Source organism: Procambarus clarkii, chromosome 23 (assembly GCF_040958095.1).
Source record: "Procambarus clarkii isolate CNS0578487 chromosome 23, FALCON_Pclarkii_2.0, whole genome shotgun sequence".
Lineage (NCBI taxonomy): Eukaryota > Metazoa > Arthropoda > Malacostraca > Decapoda > Cambaridae > Procambarus > Procambarus clarkii.
The window spans coordinates 23,875,557-23,894,462 of NC_091172.1; the positions used below are offsets into that span (position 1 = coordinate 23,875,557).

General features: G+C 51.8%; 1 protein-coding gene across 1 annotated transcript; it reads right to left on the bottom strand.

The window, feature by feature from the left end:
* Window positions 1-12,021: 12,021 nt before the first annotated feature.
* Window positions 12,022-17,413, bottom strand: LOC123763862 (protein rtoA-like). Its single transcript, XM_069329736.1, has 2 exons — window positions 17,218-17,413; window positions 12,022-13,190 (listed from the first exon to the last, which is right to left on the bottom strand). The coding sequence occupies exons 1-2, from the start codon at window positions 17,411-17,413 to the stop codon at window positions 12,022-12,024; spliced, it is 1,365 nt and encodes a 454-aa protein (XP_069185837.1).
* Window positions 17,414-18,906: the final 1,493 nt, after the last annotated feature.

Below are 18,906 nucleotides of genomic sequence, written 5' to 3' on the forward strand. Positions count from 1 at the left end.
TAGCCCTAGAGCCCCCTGGAGCCCCCTGGGAGTTAAAACGTCAGGACGCCAGCCTACGCATGATTTATTTTATATAAAATCGTTATATAACACTGTATAACTTTCTCGATTGAGAAAGTTATATAACTTAGTTATATATATATAAATATATATATATATATATATATATATATATATATATATATATATATATATATATATATATATATATATATAAAGGTATATAGAGGATGGAATTATATAAAGTTATATATAACTTTTTCGTTGGAGTTTGAAGCTAACATTTGGGTGAGTTGGCGTACTGGCTTCACTAGCAGGAGGGCCTTGGTTCGAGTCCTTGCCTTCCAGCCCGCCCCCCCCCCCCCCCCCCCCCCCCGCTCCTGGCCATACGCTTTGACACGTTCTACCAATAGATAAACTCATTTGTTTTTTAAACAATAACATTGATTGTGGAAAAATAAACACAGTAAAAACCCATTGCGACACCGTTTCAAAAATAGGATGATTGAAGAAATGAAGCAGAATCGATCATACCAAACTGAAGAAATACAAATGAAAAAAAAACATACAAGAGATAAAAAATACAAAATAATTTTTCGCAAATACAAAAAAAATCCATTAGTATTAGACCTATAATGAAAGGAGAAAGTTCATAAACGCAGGAAAGAATGAAAATTACTTCGGTAGAAGACATTGAAAAACTAGAAGCTGATAGCAGTAGTGTTTGGCAGAGCAACAGAACATAGCATTACTGTATTTTTAACAGTAATAAATTCCAGATAAGGAATTGTGGTAAAAACTAAGAACTTAAACGAAGTACAAGGAACAGCACAGAAGGCAGACAGAAAATCTGAAAACGGAAAACATATAAAACGCAGTCGAATCCTACTATAGAGAGCAAATGTAAAGGATCTGGAGTAATCACGTCGGAAAACTTTACTTTTAAAGAACAAAATAAAGTAGTGGGATGGTTTGTTCTGACAGAGAGGGGGGATTGGAGACTGGGGCAGGGGGTTGGAGAAGGGAGAAGAGAGGAGGGGAGGGGGGAAATAGGGGCAGGAGAGGGAAGAGTTGAAAAGAGGTGTTAGGAAAGATAGACACAGACCCAGGCTCCGCCAGGTACCCTATCTAAGCACTGTCTATCACCACTTCTACAATCAATTACCATAACCTGTACCTATCACACCACTACCACACCCACCACCATTACTATCACCCCCAACCACCCCTCCTCCCACCACAATTTGCACTAGAAACATAACTGGAAACAAAGAACAAAATACTGAATTGCACCACCACCATTTAAATCCAGATCCGCAAGGATGATTTAGGCTCAGACTCGTAATTTGAATTGGTGTCAGAGTTTTCCACGTCTGACGCTAGTTGCAAATGTGCTTTTATAATTAAGCGATTCCGTATTTAATCTGGATTTTCGTATGGTGCTTTTTGTATCATGCCAGCTGTGTACGATGATTATGGTGGGTGTGTACGATGATTATGGTGGGTGTGTATGATGATTATGGTCGGTGTGTATGATGATCATGGTGGGTGTGTATGATGATTATGGTCGGTGTGTATGATGATTATGGTGGGTGTGTATGATGATTATGGTGGGTGTGTATGATGATCATGGTGGGTGTGTATGATGATTATGGTCGGTGTGTATGATGATCATGGTGGGTGTGTATGATGGTCATGGTGAGTGTGTATGATGATTATGGCTGCTAAATTGTAAACACTGAAGGTGTAGCAAATACAGGTATATCAAAGTCTCCCAGGAAGCGATCTAAGTGAACATTCACACACAAATTCTGGGGGAATGCTACATTAAAGATTAAATCCATTCGCAATTTCTCTGGATTTACAAAATTCTTTGTGCATTAACAATTTCCAGTAAAAATTTGTATAATTAAGAAAATAGCCATCAAAATGTAGAGTGTATGAGCACTTAGCGTGTATGTAGTGTATATATAGACTAAAGACGACAAAGGTCCAGTGCATTGCTGTATCTGAAGGATTTAACTCTCTCTTGCAGTTAAGAAAGGGCAGCCAGAGTCCTGTTAGAATTATTCACATTACCACATTGATTGAGTGTTTGGAGCGATAAGTAAGTGGATGAGTATATCGTATGGCTCTACATCAGGAACATTACACGTCTATAGAAGAGCAAAGCACCTGTCTGACGGTGTTCGACTACGTTCTTAGCGTCAATCCTTTCCCTTGCCTAATGGGGCAGGTAAAGGGGATTAATCATAGTGTAACGACATGCGTAGCGCTGCGGGACGCACCTTGTCAGATGGCTCGGGTACTGGCAAGGTGCCACACATCCCTTGCAACACGGCCACATTAGGTCCTGCGAAGTGTTTACTCAATGGAAGCCGGACATTACAGATGTCCCTTGTACGGGAAGTCCCTCCTTCACTGTGGGTGACGGGGGTAGACCCTCCATTGTGGGTATTCCTGCCAGCCCCGGACGTGCTATGGCTACCCGAGCCACCTTGTTGCCGCTGCAGCCTGCCTGGTGAACGCGCCAGATATGGTAAATATCCTGAGAGAATCTGGCGTTTCCTCGCTGGAGATCCCGATGGTGGAGGCGACGGACGGCGATGGTCCCCTGGCCGCGAGTGCTGCTGCTGTGTGTATACGGCGGACACAGGTGACCGCGCTCTACTGACTCCTAGAGTCCTATGGCTCCTACAGTCGGCCCTGAGGCTTCCAGCATGGGGAGGGGTTGCTGATGATCCTAATGTCATTATGTAATGAACAGATTTGTGGGTTGAGAGAAGAGGCGGCGGAGAGGGTGAGGGTGAGAGCTGGTTCTGATGAACGGTTGTGTGGTCTCTCACAGCTCCTGCTTCGCTAAAAGACAAAGCGCGATTCGGTATTGTTATGGTCTCGATGAGCCTAAGGGCTCGGTTTTATCGAATGTGAAAACACCTTGGTAGGGAGCTTGCGGACCTATATAGGGAGCTGGAGAGGGATGGAGGTTGGCAGGAGTATTGTCTCGATCATCTCTGGTGTTGTCGCCGGCGGACTGTCGGGCGCTTGTGGCTGATGTTAACCTTAAGAGAGGTTTGGGTCGTGGTTCGCACCTTGGGAAGAGTTAGTGTACCTCGGTGCTCAAGGGCCCAAGACTTCTCAATACTCCCTCTATTCATAAGAGGCACAACTGACCCACCAACTGGAATTCGAGAGCAGGATAAACACCTCAAATGATACCTGATCAACCATGCTGTGATTCATATGTCAGGCTGCGTCCAATAGCCTGGTTGCCCAGGCCACCAATCAGGAAGCCTGGTCAGAGACCGGGCCGCGGGGACATTGGTCTCCAGAACTAACAACAGGTAGTGGGAGGCAGGTGGAGCCGGGGGAAGAGGAGAGGAGGATGATGGGGGAGAGTGGGGGAAGAAAGGTGGAAAGGGTGGGAGAGGGGAGATAAGGTGGAGGGGAGAGAAGAAGAGCATCTTTGGGGATAAAGTTGGAAAGGGGTGGGGAGAAGGGAAGGGAACTATCAGGGGAAAAGCGCCAAGTCATTACGACTATATAGCACTGGGAAGGGGTCAAGATAAGGATTTGGGATGGGAAGGGGGGAAGGAATGGTGCCCAACCACTTGGACGGTCGGGGATTGAACGCCGACCTGCATGAAGCGAGACCGTCGCTCTACCATCCAGCCCAAGTGGCTGGGTAGGGGGGAAGGAGAAAAGAGAGGCGACAGAGAAAGAGATGAGAAAAGAAGGAGTAGGCAAGAGGGAAATAGTCCCGGGCGCTACCGGTTACCCGTCCTCTATTGTTATACATTAGCGTATTGTGCACATTTAGGCGTCTTCTTGAGGTTATCTTGAGATGATTTCAGGGCTTAGCGTCCGCGCGGCCCGGTCCTCGACCAGGCCTCCTGTTTGTTACACACCCCCCAGGAAGCAGCCCGTAGCAGCTTTCTAACTCCCAGGTACCTATTTACTACTAGGTAACAGGTGCATCAGGGTGAAAGAAACATTTTGCCCATTTGTCTCCGCCTCCACCGGGGATCGAACCCGGAACCTCAGGACTACGAATCCGATGCGCTGTCCATTCAGCTGTCAGGGGCCCGTCAGGCATAGGTTAATTTTGGTGATTAGGCCCTGTTAGCAAATATTTGTATTTGTAGAACGTGGGTGAAGCATTTACTGAACTGCAATTCGAACAGAGGTCGTCAGCGACGCACTGTTCGAGACATGTTCGAACGTTGTCCGTTGTGAGTCGAGTGTAAAGCGTTTTCCATGTATAAATAAGGTGTTGGGCGGCTGTATAGAATGAACATTTACCCTTTGTTGATAAGGACGGCTGAAACACGGACACAGGTGGGATACGAACACTGGAAGGAAGCGTGTAGCGTTGTTGGAGAGCCGTCGAGGCCTGTCTGTGGTGTTTGGCTGCTGCATTACCCTGTATTTGGTCTTTATTTGTGATGACGGGCTGGTGTTAGTGAGGACGGGCTGGTGTTAGTGAGGACGGGCTGGTGTTAGTGAGGACGGGCTGGTGTTAGTGAGGACGGACTGTTGTTAGTGAGGACGGGCTGGTGTTAGTGAGGACGGACTGGTGTTAGTGAGGACGGGCTGGTGTTAGTGAAGACGGGCTGGTGTTAGTGAGGACGGGCTGGTGTTAGTGAGGACGGGCTGGTGTTAGTGAGGACGGGCTGGTGTTAGTGAGGACGGGCTGGTGTTAGTGAGGACGGACTGTTGTTAGTGAGGACGGACTGGTTTTAGTGAGGACGGGCTGGTGTTAGTGAGGACGGGCTGGTGTTAGTGAGGACGGGCTGGTGTTAGTGAGGACGGACTGTTGTTAGTGAGGACGGGCTGTTGTTAGTGAGGACGGACTGTTGTTAGTGAGGACGGACTGGTGTTAGTGAGGACGGGCTGTTGTTAGTGAGGACGGACTGTTGTTAGTGAGGACGGACTGTTGTTAGTGAGGACGGGCTGGTGTTAGTGAGGACGGACTGTTGTTAGTGAGGACGGATTGGTGTTAGTGAGGACGGGCTGGTGTTAGTGAGGACGGGCTGGTGTTAGTGAGGACGGGCTGGTGTTAGTGAGGACGGACTGTTGTTAGTGAGGACGGGCTGGTGTTAGTGAGGACGGGCTGGTGTTAGTGAGGACGGCTGGTGTTAGTGAGGACGGGCTTGTGTTAGTGAGGACGGACTGTTGTTAGTGAGGACGGGCTGGTGTTAGTGAGGACGGACTGTTGTTAGTGAGGACGGACTGTTGTTAGTGAGGACGGGCTGGTGTTAGTGAGGACGGACTGTTGTTAGTGAGGAGGGGTGGTGTTAGTGAGGACGGACTGTTGTTAGTGAGGACGGGCTGGTGTTAGTGAGGACGGGCTGGTGTTAGTGAGGACGGACTGGTGTTAGTGAGGACGGACTGTTGTTAGTGAGGACGGGCTGGTGTTAGTGAGGACGGGCTGGTGTTAGTGAGGACGGACTGGTGTTAGTGAGGACGGACTGGTGTTAGTGAGGACGGGCTGGTGTTAGTGAGGACGGGCTGGTGTTAGTGAGGACGGGCTGGTGTTAGTGAGGACGGGCTGGTGTTAGTGAGGACGGACTGGTGTTAGTGAGGACGGACTGTTGTTAGTGAGGACGGACTGGTGTTAGTGAGGACGGACTGGTGTTAGTGAGGACGGACTGTTGTTAGTGAGGACGGGCTGGTGTTAGTGAGGACGGGCTGGTGTTAGTGAGGACGGACTGGTGTTAGTGAGGACGGACTGGTGTTAGTGAGGACGGGCTGGTGTTAGTGAGGACGGACTGGTGTTAGTGAGGACGGACTGTTGTTAGTGAGGACGGGCTGGTGTTAGTGAGGACGGGCTGGTGTTAGTGAGGACGGACTGGTGTTAGTGAGGACGGGCTGGTGTTAGTGAGGACGGGCTGGTGTTAGTGAGGACGGGCTGGTGTTAGTGAGGACGGGCTGGTGTTAGTGAGGACGAACTGTTGTTAGTGAGGACGGGCTGTTGTTAGTGAGGACGGGCTGGTGTTAGTGAGGACGGGCTGGTGTTAGTGAGGACGGGCTGTAGTACTCCAATACATTATTTCGCACACTTCTAATGTTCGAATCCAACCCGTCCTCCTATCTAGACAGTATCTATTGTGACGGTCGTCAATAGTCACGAATTCGTACGTTCTTAGCTTTTAGACAGTAGTATACTGACTAGTAAGGAATTCTTTTAAAATATATGAAGCTAAAACACAAACGTAAGTATTCCTAGGCCTAGTATAGTACACATGTGTACTATATTAGGCCTCAGATATCGTGTAGTAGGCCTAGGGAGGGTAGGTTAGATTCGTTTAGTTTGGGTGTTTAAAACACGCAAATAACAACAGGATTAAATATTCAGGGACATATTATAATATTAATCCTGTCAAATAACAGGATTAACTTTATTTAAATTTATAATATATATGACAATTTGGGGGAGGGGCCGCAGCTTGAACGATCTTAGTCCGAGGATGTGTTGGGTTCGGGGGCAGTTTGGTGGAGCCATAGTCTGAGGAAGGGTTGGCCGCCCACACCACTGGCCTTCACAAAGCTGTCTCAAATCCTGGGATCTGGTTCTCGAATTCAGCATGCAGGGTAAAGCCGACTGGATTTATGAGGTGGCTGGCGCGTGTTCGTTCACAGCAGCTGTTGGTGGGGGTGAGGGAGGGTGGGCGTAGTGGGCGTGGGGGGGGGTTACAGGTAGTGGGGTGGGTGTGGAGGTGGTGGGTGGGTTTACAGGTGGTGGGGTGGAGTCGGTGCGGTTGGTGTGGAGGTGGGTGGAGTTGTGATGGGCTGAATGTAGAGATGGTAGGTTAGGTGGTGTGGGTGTAGAGGTGGTGTGGGAGATGTGGGGTTGTGCCACAAGCCCTGGCCTCCTAGTGTCACAGAGGACATAGGTGAGGACACAGAGCACGAGGGTGGAGGACCAGCTCTGTGTGTGTGTGTGTGTGTGTGTGTGTGTGTGTGTGTGTGTGTGTGTGTGTGTGTGTGTGTGTGTGTGTGTGTGTGTGTGTGTGAGTTTGTGCGCCAGCCTAGGCTACCCTCCCAGGTGTGTTGCTGGTAACACACACACACACACACACACACACACACACACACACACACACACACACACACACACACACACACACACACACACACACACACACAGCCTGGCCCTCACCTGACCACCTAGCAAATGTCTTGACAAAGAGGACCGTCAGCCTTCACAGCCGTCCGTGGTGGCAGCTTCCGTCACGGTGTGGGAAGTGCCAGGCTGGTCTCTTGTCCCGTGACACCTCGTGACACTCCCTGACTGGCCTCTTGTCACGTGACACCTCGTGACACTCCCTGACTGGCCTCTTGTCACGTGACACCTCGTGACACTCCCTGACTGGCCTCTTGTCACGTGACACCTCGTGACACTCCCTGACTGGCCTCTTGTCCCGTGACACCTCGTGACACTCCCTGACTGGCCTCTTGTCACGTGACACCTCGTGACACTCCCTGACTGGCCTCTTGTCACGTGACACCTCGTGACACTCCCTGACTGGCCCCAGTCTTCGTAAACAATATGGCGTCCTTCAGTCTGATTCCGTCAGTCTTCCCACTTTCTGTTTGGCAGAAAAAAATTAATTAATTAATTAATTAATTTAATCACTGTCTTAGCTTTTGCACGTCTCATCAACCTGTCTTCTCAAATAATATATTGCTTTTTGGCGTTAAAATCCCCCAACGGACAAAATATGATGTACTATAAATCAAAGCGGCTCACAAACATTAACATTTTCTGTGCGTAGGTCTCTCCATTAAATTAGCTTTACCTGGAGTTTACCTGGAGAGGGATCACAGAGTTGTTCTCTTCTCCGGACCTCGACTTGCGATACCTTGGTCCAACAGGTTGTTGCTTCAAGCGGCCCGCAGGCCCACATATCCACTACAGATTGGTTGGTCCGGGACGTCTTGTAGGAACTTATCTAATTGACTCCTGACGAAGTCCACCATTGTTCAGCAATATTTCTAAGGCTAGGAGGGTATTGAACAGCCGCGGACCTCTGATGTTCAGAGAGTGCTCTCTCATTGTGGCTATGGCACCCCTCTACTCCTCACTGGTTCTATTCTGCATTTCCTTCCGTATCTTTCGCTCCAGTATGTTGTATTCTTCTGCACAATTTGGGACTTGTCCTTCCAGTATATATTATTTGAAACCTTTCTCGTCTCCTTTCCAGAGAGTGCATTTTGAGAGCTTTAACACGATCTCAATAGTTTAGGGGTTTTATCGTGTCTATGGAGCCCGTTCTCATAAATAAAGGCCAAAAGTGATTATATGCATCCGCCAAACCTTTTTTATGATTAAAAACGGTTTACACACGATTCACAACTGATGACGTCCGAACACTTCCGGAAGAAGTGCTTTACTGACGACTTTTGTTCCAAACAAAGCTGTAAATGTTTCACCCACGTACTGCAAATAAGCGCAAACAGAACTTAAACACATAACCTAACCTAACCAATGCCTAAATATGCACAATACGCTTATATATAATAATAATATTAATTTATATTGAAGAAAATTTCTGTTTTTAATGAACAGCATGTTAAAATTGATGAATGCGTCTTTGGGGTCGACCGCTGGATGGAATGAACATAGACTGAGGACGGGTTGCTAGGCGTACCGTCTGTGCTTTCTGTATTTCGCTCTTATTTCAGAAATATAGATATGAGACCACCCAGTAGGCTCAGGAATTTGTACACCAGTTGATTGACAGTTGAGAAGCGGGATCAGTGAGTTGAAGCTCAACTCCAACTTTACCACAAGTAGGTGGTACACACACGCACGCATGCACGCACACGCACATACACGCACGGGCAGGGGGTAACAGACGCGGACTTTTACCTGAAGCACAGCTAAATGCCGTCTCCATTATTTGTTCGTGTGTGTGTACGTGTACGTGTGTACTTACCTAGTTGTACTCACCTGGTTGTGCTTGCGGGAGTTGAGCTTTGGCTCTTTGGTCCCGCCTCTCAACTGTCAATCAACTGGTGTACAGGTTCCTGAGCCTACTGGGCTCTATCATATCTACACTTGAAACTGTGTATGGCGTCAGCCTCATACGGTGTCATCCCTGTCACCGTATGAGATACAAAATATGTATATTTTGTGTTATGTGTGGTGCATTGTGTTGGGATTTTTGTGTTGTGCGCGTGAGTGGTGACAGTAGTTGTGTTGGATTGTTCACGTCTTGCTTGGGATTGTTCACGTCTTGCTTGGGATTGTTCACGTCTTGCTTGGGATTGTTCACGTCTTGCTTGGGATTGTTCACGTCTTGCTTGGGATTGTTCACGTCTTGCTTGGGATTGTTCACGTCTTTCTTGGGATTGTTCACGTCTTGCTTGGGATTGTTCACGTTGTTGTTCAGGTGTTCCCTTCATCGTCTTAGTTGCTACTGTGTTTCCTGTGTTGCGGGTGCTTAAAAGATGTTACCATCACTGCTCGTTGATGTATTTATTATATAATCGAGCAAGTCATAAAAAATGCGACGTGTTGGTTAAAAATTATATCATCGTAATATTAACGTTTCGGCCTCGATAGGTTCAGTAGCTGATGACTTAGGGTCCATGACGGCCCTCGTGCCGCATGTGGTAAGACGTTCCCTGTGACCCCAGGGCGTTCCCTGTGACCCCAGGGCGTTCCCTGTGACCCCAGGGAGTCAGCACCCCAGGCGTCGTACCAGTCTGAACGTTTAAGAATCTCTGACGTCAATATGGCGGCCCGACGGTTTTCACCTGTCCCGGTGACCCCCGTCAGAGCAGGTGTCCGTACCTGCCCTGACGTACCTGTTCCGTCAGGTACGAACGTACCTCTGACGTAACTGTTCGTCATCATGGTTGAACCGGTTAGGTAGGTCCGTCCGTTTCCGGTTAGGGCCACCGGTTGCATTTTCTCTAACTGGCCACCAGAGAGAACGGACTGACCAGGTAACCAACCACATGTACTGAGAGAAAACGGAGACGGTGCAGCAGTAACTGAACCAGTGACCTGCCAGAGCTAGCAAGACAGTGAACGAGACACCATGCAGACTCCCTGACCTCTTCCCGTTCCAACAGTCTGGTTGACCGGACTACCAACCAGGAGGCCTGGTCAGAGACCGGACAGCTGTGACATTGATCCTTGGAATCGTCGAAAGGATACAGATGTAACCTGTTTAACCTGCTGTAACCTGCAACTTGAGGGGAAGGAGGGGGAGGAAGAAGGGGGTCACTCTTTGGCTTTAGGGTAGGCTGGGAGCTGACACCAATAGGCTGAGAGGCCTACCGCAGTGTAGGCCTCTCCCTGGTGTACACCTACACCCTACAGTTATGTCTTGTATGCCTGTAGGGTGTAGGTGTCGGGAGGTAGGAAGTTTTCCTGTTTGGTCAACCAAGTCATATGTTGAGGAGTTGAGGAGTCATGTGTTTAACCACACAGTCAGGTATTGTAAAGAGTCGTGTGTGTTTGTGTGTGTGTGTGTGTGTGTGTGTGTGTGTGTGTGTGTGTGGTGTGTGTGTGTGTGTGTGTGTGTGTGTGTCACGGTGCGTCACTGACCTCTGCCCTTCACCATGCACAGTTGTTAAGGAGAGACAACCTTAGACAAGCACCAGCACGCCAGCATAAACCTGTGTACCGCACCACTGGCTCGTGCTCCAGTGTTGGTGGAAGTTGTTGGGGCGGAAACTAGGGAGTGATTGTGTGCGGATATATTTATATATACTCTTTGCTTATAACTTTATATCATATATTCAGTTACCAGTTGGAGCATTTCTTAACTTTCCGCGGGAGGGTGGGAAAGGGAGGTATTTTCAATGAGACTTAAGACCCAGAGAACACCAACCTAGCTGCTGACCTTAAGCTTAGTTTCTTTTTGGTCAGAGAGCCTTGTCTTCTCCGGTTTGATACCTGTTAGGTAGTCGAGCTGAGATTATTAGGCTAACCCACAGATTAAATAAATACAGCATTTATGTTTCGCAAAATACCTTAGTGTTAGAACGCCAGATATAAATATATATAATATTTATCAGTTAATTAATCAATTCTTTACTGACGGAAGACAGTGATGAATCACCAGTGGTGCTCTGTATTGTTGGCTGTATGTCTTGCATCCTGCTGTAATTATGCTTTGTATACTTCTGTGGTTATATCTTGCATACAGATATAAGTATATCTTGAGTGTTGATGTTATAATGTCCTGAATGCTGCTTTAAGTTTCTCCAGCTGTGAATGGTACTTAATGTGGGAAGCCTTCCACTCTAGGGAGAACCTCAAATTCGAATTTAAATACGTTTATTGAGGTACAAAGACACACACACAAAGATGAGGTAGCTGAAGCTATCCTCACCCCGTTCAGGGGAGCACTTTAGTGTCTTGATGTAATGACGTCAGTATTGTGCACCAACATTGCTCAGGAGGCTGGTCCTCACCAGGCAGCGACGTCACCAGTATTGTGCACCAACAGTGCTCAGGAAGCTGGTCCTCGCCAGGCAGCGACGTCACCAGTATTGTGCACCAACAGTGCTCAGGAAGCTGGTCCTCGCCAGGCAGCGACGTCACCAGTATTGTGCACCAACAGTGCTCAGGAAGCTGGTCCTCGCCAGGCAGCGACGTCACCAGTATTGTGCACCAACAGTGCTCAGGAAGCTGGTCCTCGCCAGGCAGCGACGTCACCAGTATTGTGTACCAACACTGCTCAGGAAGCTGGTCCTCGCCAGGCAGCGACGTCACCAGTATTGTGCACCAACACTGCTCAGGAAGCTGGTCCTCGCCAGGCAGCGACGTCACCAGTATTGTGTACCAACACTGCTCAGGGAGCTGGTCCTCGCCAGGCAGCGACGTCACCAGTATTGTGCACCAACACTGCTCAGGAAGCTGGTCCTCGCCAGGCAGCGACGTCACCAGTATTGTGCACCAACACTGCTCAGGAAGCAGGTCCTCACCAGCAGGAACGACGTCACCAGTATTGTGCACCAACACTGCTCAGGAAGATAGGTCCTCGCCAGGCAGCGACGTCACCAGTATTGTGCACCAACAGTGCTCAGGAAGCTGGTCCTCGCCAGCAGGAGCGACATCAGTATTCCAGGCATTTTCAAGTTGCGAGACAATTTTACATTTCGCAGGACGAAGTAAAGAGATGTGCTTGTGACACCTGGGAAGTGTGTAGTGCTGCTGCTGCCTGACACGTTGCTGCCTGACACGTTACTGCCTGACACGTTGCTGCCTGACACGTTGTTCCCTGACACGTTGCTGCCTGACACGTTGTTCCCTGACACGTTGTTGCCTGATACGTTGTTGCCTGACACGTTGCTGCCTGACACGTTGTTCCCTGACACGTTGTTGCCTGATACGTTGTTGCCTGACACGTTGCTGCCTGACACGTTGTTCCCTGACACGTTGCTGCCTGACACGTTGCTGCCTGACACGTTGTTCCCTGACACGTTGCTGCCTGACACGTTGTTGCCTGATACGTTGTTGCCTGACACGTTACTGCCTGACACGTTGTTCCCTGATACGTTGTTGCCTGACACGTTGCTGCCTGACACGTTGTTCTCTGACACGTTGCTGCCTGACACGTTGTTCCCTGATACGTTGTTCCCTGACACGTTGCTGCCTGACACGTTGCTGCCTGACACGTTGTTGCCTGACACGTTGCTGCCTGACACGTTGTTCCCTGACACTTTGTTGCCTGACACGTTACTGCCTGACACGTTGCTGCCTGACACGTTGTTCCCTGATACGTTGTTGCCTGACACGTTGTTCCCTGACACGTTGCTGCCTGACACGTTACTGCCTGACACGTTGCTGCCTGACACGTTGTTCCCTGACACGTTGCTGCCTGACACGTTGTTGCCTGATACGTTGCTGCCTGACACGTTGTTCCCTGACACGTTGCTGCCTGACACGTTGTTCCCTGACACGTTGCTGCCTGACACGTTACTGCCTGACACGTTGTTGCCTGACACGTTGTTCCCTGACACGTTGCTGCCTGACACGTTGTTGCCTGACACGTTACTGCCTGACACGTTGTTGCCTGACACGTTGCTGCCTGACACGTTGTTCCCTGACACGTTGCTGCCTGACACGTTGCTGCCTGACACGTTACTGCCTGACACGTTGTTGCCTGACACGTTGTTGCCTGACACGTTACTGCCTGACACGTTGTTGCCTGACACGTTACTGCCTGAGCACAGTACCCTGGGGTACTGTGCTCAGTCCCCCAGGGTACTGTGCTCAGTCCCCTCAGGGTACTGTGCTCAGTCCCCCCAGGGTACTGTGCTCAGTCCCCCAGGGTACTGTGCTCAGTCCCCCAGGGTACTGTGCTCAGTCCCCCCAGGGTACTGTGCTCAGTCCCCCCAGGGTACTGTGCTCAGTTCCCCAGGGTACTGTGCTCAGTCCCCTCAGGGTACTGTGCTCAGTCCCCCCAGGGTACTGTGCTCAGTCCCCCAGGGTACTGTGCTCAGTCCCCTCAGGGTACTGTGCTCAGTCCCCCAGGGTACTGTGCTCAGTCCCCCAGGGTACTGTGCTCAGTCCCCAGGGTACTGTGCTCAGTCCCCTCAGGGTACTGTGCTCAGTCCCCCAGGGGTACTATGCTCAGTCCCCTCAGGGTACTGTGCTCAGTCCCCCAGGGGTACTATGCTCAGTCCCCCCATGGTACTGTGCTCAGTCCCCCCATGGTACTGTGCTCAGTCCCCCCAGGGTACTGTGCTCAGTCCCCCCAGGGTACTGTGCTCAGTCCCCCCAGGGTACTGTGCTCAGTCCTCCCAGGGTACTGTGCTCAGTCCCCCCAGGGTACTGTGCTCAGTCCCCCCAGGGTACTGTGCTCAGTCCCCCCAGGGTACTGTGCTCAGTCCTCCCAGGGTACTGTGCTCAGTCCCCCCAGGGTACTGTGCTCAGTCCCCCCAGGGTACTGTGCTCAGTCCCCCAGGGTACTGTGCTCAGTCCCCTCAGGGTACTGTGCTCAGTCCCCCAGGGTACTATGCTCAGTCCCCTCAGGGTACTGTGCTCAGTCCCCCAGGGGTACTGTGCTCAGTCCCCCCAGGGTACTGTGCTCAGTCCCCCCAGGGTACTGTGCTCAGTCCCCCCATGGTACTGTGCTCAGTCCCCCCAGGGTACTGTGCTCAGTCCCCCCAGGGTACTGTGCTCAGTCCCCCCAGGGTACTGTGCTCAGTCCCCCAGGGTACTGTGCTCAGTCCTCCCAGGGTACTGTGCTCAGTCCCCCCAGGGTACTGTGCTCAGTCCCCCCAGGGTACTGTGCTCAGTCCCCCCAGGGTACTGTGCTCAGTCCCCCCAGGGTACTGTGCTCAGTCCCCCCAGGGTTCTGTGCTCAGTCCCCCAGGGTACTGTGCTCAGTCCCCCCAGGGTGCTGTGCTCAGTCCCCCAGGGTACTGTGCTCAGTCCCCCCAGGGTACTGTGCTCAGTCCCCCCAGGGTACTGTGCTCAGTCCCCCCAGGGTACTGTGCTCAGTCCCCCAGGGTACTGTGCTCAGTCCCCCCAGGGTACTGTGCTCAGTCCCCCCAGGGTACTGTGCTCAGTCCCCCAGTGTACTGTGCTCAGTCCCCCCAGGGTACTGTGCTCAGTCCCCCCAGGGTACTGTGCTCAGTCCCCCCAGGGTACTGTGCTCAGTCCCCCCAGGGTACTGTGCTCAGTCCCCCCAGGGTACTGTGCTCAGTCCCCCCAGGGTACTGTGCTCAGTCCCCCCCAGGGTACTGTGCTCAGTCCCCCCAGGGTACTGTGCTCAGTCCCCCCAGGGTGCTGTGCTCAGTCCCCCAGGGTACTGTGCTCAGTCCCCCCAGGGTACTGTTCTCAGTCCCCCCAGGGTACTGTGCTCAGTCCCCCCAGGGTACTGTTCTCAGTCCCCCCAGGGTACTGTGCTCAGTCCCCCCATGGTACTGTGCTCAGTCCCCCCAGGGTACTGTGCTCAGTCCCCCCAGGGTACTGTGCTCAGTCCCCCCGGGGTGCTGTGCTCAGTCCCCCAGGGTACTGTGCTCAGTCCCCCCAGGGTACTGTGCTCAGTCCCCCCGGGGTACTGTGCTCAGTCCCCCAGGGTACTGTGCTCAGTCCCCCCGTGGTACTGTGCTCAGTCCCCCCAGGGTACTGTGCTCAGTCCCCCCGGGGTACTGTGCTCAGTCCCCCAGGGTACTGTGCTCAGTCCCCCCAGGGTACTGTGCTCAGTCCCCCAGGGTACTGTGCTCAGTCCCCCCAGGGAACTGTGCTCAGTCCCCCCAGGGTACTGTGCTCAGTCCCCCCAGGGTACTGTGCTCAGTCCCCCCAGGGTACTGTGCTCAGTCCCCCCAGGGTACTGTGCTCAGTCCCCCAGGGTACTGTGCTCAGTCCCCCCAGGGTACTGTGCTCAGTCCCCCCAGGGTACTGTGCTCAGTCCCCCAGGGTACTGTGCTCAGTCCCCCAGGGTACTGTGCTCAGTCCCCCCAGGGTACTGTGCTCAGTCCCCCCAGGGTACTGTGCTCAGTCCCCCAGGGTACTGTGCTCAGTCCCCTCAGGGTACTGTGCTCAGTCCCCCCAGGGTACTGTGCTCAGTCCCCCCAGGGTACTGTGCTCAGTCCCCCCAGGGTACTGTCCTCAGTCCCCCCAGGGTACTGTGCTCAGTCCCCCCAGGGTACTGTGCTCAGTCCCCCCAGGGTACTGTGCTCAGTCCCCCCAGTGTACTGTGCTCAGTCCCCCCAGGGTACTGTGCTCAGTCCCCCCAGGATACTATGCTCAGTCCCCCAGGGTGCTGTGCTCCGGTGCATTTTCGCATCCTCATGTCGGACATAGACACCAAGATACAAAACATAATAATATAGCATCTTTGCAGATGACACTATAGGACTTATAAGTGAGTAGACAATATAGAGGTCGGCAGCACACACACACAATCTGACGTTAATCAGGTCATTCATTGGGGCCACAGAGAATAACATGATGTTTAACGAGGATAAGTTCCAGCTACTGCGCTATGGGGAACAAAACACGAAAATATCAAAAGGGGATGAACACGTCGAAGCCCTACAACACAGCCACAGTCAACCCTCACTATTGAAAGAGAAAGCAATGTTAAAAATCAGGGGAGTAATCACGCCGGAAGTCCTGACTTTCAAAGAGCACAATAGACTTACTCACGAGGGTGAAAATATAATTTAGTTGAACCATTTGTTTCCTCAAAAAAAAAGGGGGACGGAATTCAGACACTGATGGGTGGGTTACACTGTAAATCATGGGACACAATATGTGTGTGTGACATTATATAGATATGAAAGGAGCTCCTATATAGTCACTTCGCAAGTTTCAGCCCCGCTCCAGGTAAGTCCATCACGGGCTCACCATAGCCCGTGCTACTTGCAACTTTTAGTTCCCAGTAGCTGAATCTTAAACAACAACAACAACAACATAGTCACTTCAGCGAGCATCTGGGTGTGGGTAATGTGGGTGGGCAGGAAGACAGTGGTATACCAGCCAGCCATAAGGTCGACTTCTCCGGTAACGGTGATGGTAAGTGAACCGAGCAAGTGTCTCCTCCTACACCTGCCTCACGCGCTAAAGCCTCTAATTTACTGGTGTCCCCAGAGGTTAGGTCCCTAATTTACGTAAATCCTTGTAAATTCCCGCCGGAGAGCCTCTGAGAGCGTCTATAATGAACGGCAAAGCCGACCAGCCTCCAGGAACAGACAGACAATGGAAAACCTGAGGAAAGTGCCCCCCGAGGTCTAAGGCCAAATTGGGCAAGGGGTTGTGTGGGGGACCACTTTGTATCTTGGCAGGCGGGCAGGAGACCCTTGGAGACATGGCTGAGGGGCGACCCCCACCCCCCCACCCTGGTGACGGAGGTGGGGGGGGGGAGGTAGTGGAGACACGCCAGTGCTCCTTCACGGCAGTATTGGAGGGAAGGTCAGACGTCTTGTTTCTCAGGCTGGTACTGTGTAGCCTCGGGTGTATGTCAGTGTCACGCATACATACGTATGTAAATGTATTCATCTATACATATCCATTATATGCTGAAGTGCACGCGAAGCGAAGTTGTGTGTATGTGACACGCTTACAGCTCCCTGACAAGAGGGAGCAAGCTTAGCTTAGCTGCCAACACCCACACATCGTGTCAGCAAGGCGGACAGTCCGCCTGCTTTCATAACTCGCTATATTTCCCATATCTAAACCTTTCCCTCGCCTTTGCCTCTATTACCTTTACGCCGGTAAAATAAATACTGTGGGCAGGCCTGTGGGCAAGTCTGAGAGCAGGCCTGTGGGCAGGTCTGTGGGCAGGCCTGTGGGCAGGTCTGTGGGCAGGCCTGTGGGCAGGTCTGTGGGCAGGCCTGTGGGCAGGTCTGTGGGCAGGCCTGTGGGCTGGTCTGTGGGCAGGCCTGTGGGCAGGTCTGTGGCCAGGCCTCGAGTGCCCAAGGGTCGTTTCACCATGTGTGGGGCATGTGATGGGTGACCTGGTGGTGGTCACATTCTTTTGTGAAAATAAGAATTGAGTAAAGAGTTGGTACTGGTGAAGGAATAAGTTTAGAAATGGGACATTCAGTATGAGTTATGAAAGAAGGCGGACGGTCCGCCTTGCTGACACGATGTGGGGTGTTGGCAGCTAAACTGAGCTTGCTCCCTCTTGTCAGGGAGCTGTGGGTGTCATGGGTGTCAACCCACAAGTAGGTGGGTTGTGGGGAGGGCCTGGGGGTGGAGGTGGGTTGTGGGGAGGGCCTGGGGTGGAGGTGGGTTGTGGGGAGGGCCTGGGGGTGGAGGTGGGTTGTGGGGAGGGCCTGGGGGTGGAGGTAGGTTGTGGGGAGGGCCTGGGGGTGGAGGTAGGTTGTGGGGGAGGGCCTGGGGGTGGAGGTAGCTTGTGGGGAGGGCCTGGGAGTGGAGGTGGGTTGTGGGGAGGGCCTGGGGGTGGAGGTAGGTTGTGGGGAGGGCCTGGGGGTGGAGGTAGGTTGTGGGGAGGACCTGGGGGTGGAGGTGGGTTGTGGGGAGGGCCTGGGGGTGGAGGTAGGTTGTGGGGAGGGCCTGGGGGTGGAGGTAGGTTGAGAGGGAAGGCCTGGGGGTGGAGGTAGGTTGTGGGGAGGGCCTGGGGGTGGAGGTAGGTTGAGAGGGAAGGCCTGGGGGTGGAGGTGTGGGAAGTGTGGCGCATCTACCACTCATATAATAGAAGAACCTCCCCCCAGGGGAAGAATTGCAGGAAAAACACGACATAATTGCAATTTGTCTGAGCGGCGACAGCACCCGACGCGTTGCACGTCGAGAGTAAAAGCAACGGAAACCTTAAAGTTGTCCCACGGTCTTCTGTGTGACACAAAATGTTAATTTGGACATCATTAAGGAGAAGAAACACATTAGTGTAGACAGAATTCTTATGTTGCAACTTTTGCTGACTCGCAGAGAGAATAAACTCTCTTTGTGTTCTTTAATATTTAATATATGCAAATTCATATAAGGGTTGAACCCTCATATATCATGGGGGGGGGTGTCTCTTAAAGCCTTTGGTGAATACGAGACCGCCCTCTTGAGAGTCCCTCCTGGTGAGTGTGAGTCCGTGTTGGTGAGTGTGAGTCCGTGTTGGTGAGTGTGAGTCCGTCCTGGTGAGTGTGAGTCCGTCCTGGTGAGTGTGAGTCCATCCTGGTGAGTGTGAGTCCGTCCTGGTGAGTGTGAGTCCGTCCTGGTGAGTGTGAGTCCGTGTTGGTGAGTGTGAGTCCGTCCTGGTGAGTGTGAGTCCGTCCTGGTGAGTGTGAGTCCGTCCTGGTGAGTGTGAGTCCGTCCTGGTGAGTGTGAGTCCGTCCTGGTGAGTGTGAGTCCGTGCTGGTGAGTGTGAGTCCGTCCATGTGAGTGTGAGTCCGTCCTGGTGAGTGTGAGTCCGTCCTGGTGAGTGAGTCCGTCCTGGTGAGTGTGAGTCCGTCCTGGCGAGTGTGAGTCCGTCC